The following is a 1,637-nucleotide window of genomic DNA, read 5'->3' as shown; positions in this document are numbered from 1 at the left end:
CTTATTTAAGAACAGAATATCTCCAACTGTAGCAGGTTGGACCATACATCTTTTACGTGACCTGTTCGAGAGGAGAATATCCACCTCCCTTTGCTTAAATTCTAACCAACGTGACTTTATTTTATTTTATTTTTTTGCTTTGGCAGCCACGCTGAAAATCTGATAAAATTTGTACATTAGAAAAATGCTAAAACCTTTCTCCTGATTCAGCACATCTCTGGGTTAAAAAACCCAAATTATCGACCCTTGACTTAAATCATGGGTAACTATCTTCCCCTATTTCCAACACAGGTTTATATAGAACATATATTTATAACCCTAGCCTTAAGCCTACAATTGCCTTTACAATATTGGAAAAAATATGTAATATAACAGCAAATGGGTGGATAGGAAAAATCACTTAGGAATTATAGATCATTTAATTTTGTGTTTATTTGTAACTTGAACCTGCCCAGAATGAAAACCCAATACTGGCATAATAGCACATTTTAAGAAAATAAACGATACTCCAATAACTAAAATGCTCAAAAAGCATAAACAATTTCTATAGTGAAGAAGATGACCCATGGAAGGTCATCTTAGATAGTCCCAAATTGGAAAGCTGTCTGTAGAACTGATGAGCCTGGTTTGGTCGCTGACATTTTAGAAATGGGCAGGGCTTTGGAGATCATTTCATTTCAGCTCCCCTGATCTAATAGATAAGGAAACACGTCCTCACATGAATGAAATGATATAAACATCGAAATACTGAATGCATTTCTTAAACTTTATATAAGATACATTTTTGTTCCATCGTGGTTATCTGTGAGCATATTTAATTGCCCTACTAAAATTGAATTCTGTGGGTTAAAATGTTGATATTTTTATGCTTTCTCCTAGCTGTTGCTCAGCGAGTATTTGCTGAACTATTCAAGCTGGACTATAAGCTCCACAGAGGCTGGATAATATGTTTTGCTCATGAGAAAGAATCCAGACAGAGATCATCTCTGTTAAGTAAAGAACGGAATGCCCTAGCTGCGTGGGTGATGGGTGTCGCTGACTTTCCCTGTTGTTTTAGATGCTTTCCTCTTCTCCATATTCTCCTTGCTTTTCAAACCCATCGCAGCTGCCCCTGGTTCTGTGGAATGTGGGACAGGTCTGGACGGCTAAGACTGTGTTGATAAGAGGCCTGTGGGGTGGGAAATGTGCTGCTTTGGCCACAGGCGGGAGCTGTGCTCTAGTGAAACCTGGGAGGCTGAGGCTCGGGGAAGGGCTTGGGAGTGAGCAGAGGGATGGGGCCAGGAGGCAAGCAGGGGCACTGGGCTCCATCCTTTTATCAGTGGGGAGCATCGGTTGTGGACATTTCAAACACACTCAAGTCCGTTTCAAATTGATTTCCCTTTGTTTTGAATTGTGTGCCTTGGGACGTTCTCCCTCAGTATCCTGTGTACTGTCTGCTGTACGCCCAGCCAAGCCCCGTACTCTCAACGATGGGGACAGAGGGTGGCTTATCCCTTCTATGCCCCCCTTCAGCGTCCTTCCCAGTGCCTGGCTCCTGTTGGCATCAGTCATGCACTTTAAGTGATGGCCACTGGTCCAGAATGGAACATGGTCATCCCAGCATGTTCCCTCCACGAGCTGGGCAAGGAGGGCTCCAT

The 1,637-nt window shown here is 42.7% G+C and overlaps 1 gene segment (V, D, J or C); it reads left to right on the top strand.

Moving 5' to 3' along the window:
- Positions 1-1,149, top strand: part of LOC103587353 — a 4,114-nt gene extending 2,965 nt beyond the window's left edge. Inside the window, 1 exon segment of the V gene segment in view lies at positions 1,058-1,149. Coding sequence covers positions 1,058-1,149 — 92 coding nt within the window.
- The last annotated feature ends 488 nt before the right edge of the window (positions 1,150-1,637 follow it).

This window comes from Galeopterus variegatus, unplaced genomic scaffold (genome assembly GCF_000696425.1).
Source record: "Galeopterus variegatus unplaced genomic scaffold, G_variegatus-3.0.2 Scaffold443, whole genome shotgun sequence".
Classification (NCBI taxonomy): Eukaryota; Metazoa; Chordata; class Mammalia; order Dermoptera; family Cynocephalidae; genus Galeopterus; species Galeopterus variegatus.
This window is presented reverse-complemented; position numbering and strand designations above follow the sequence as displayed.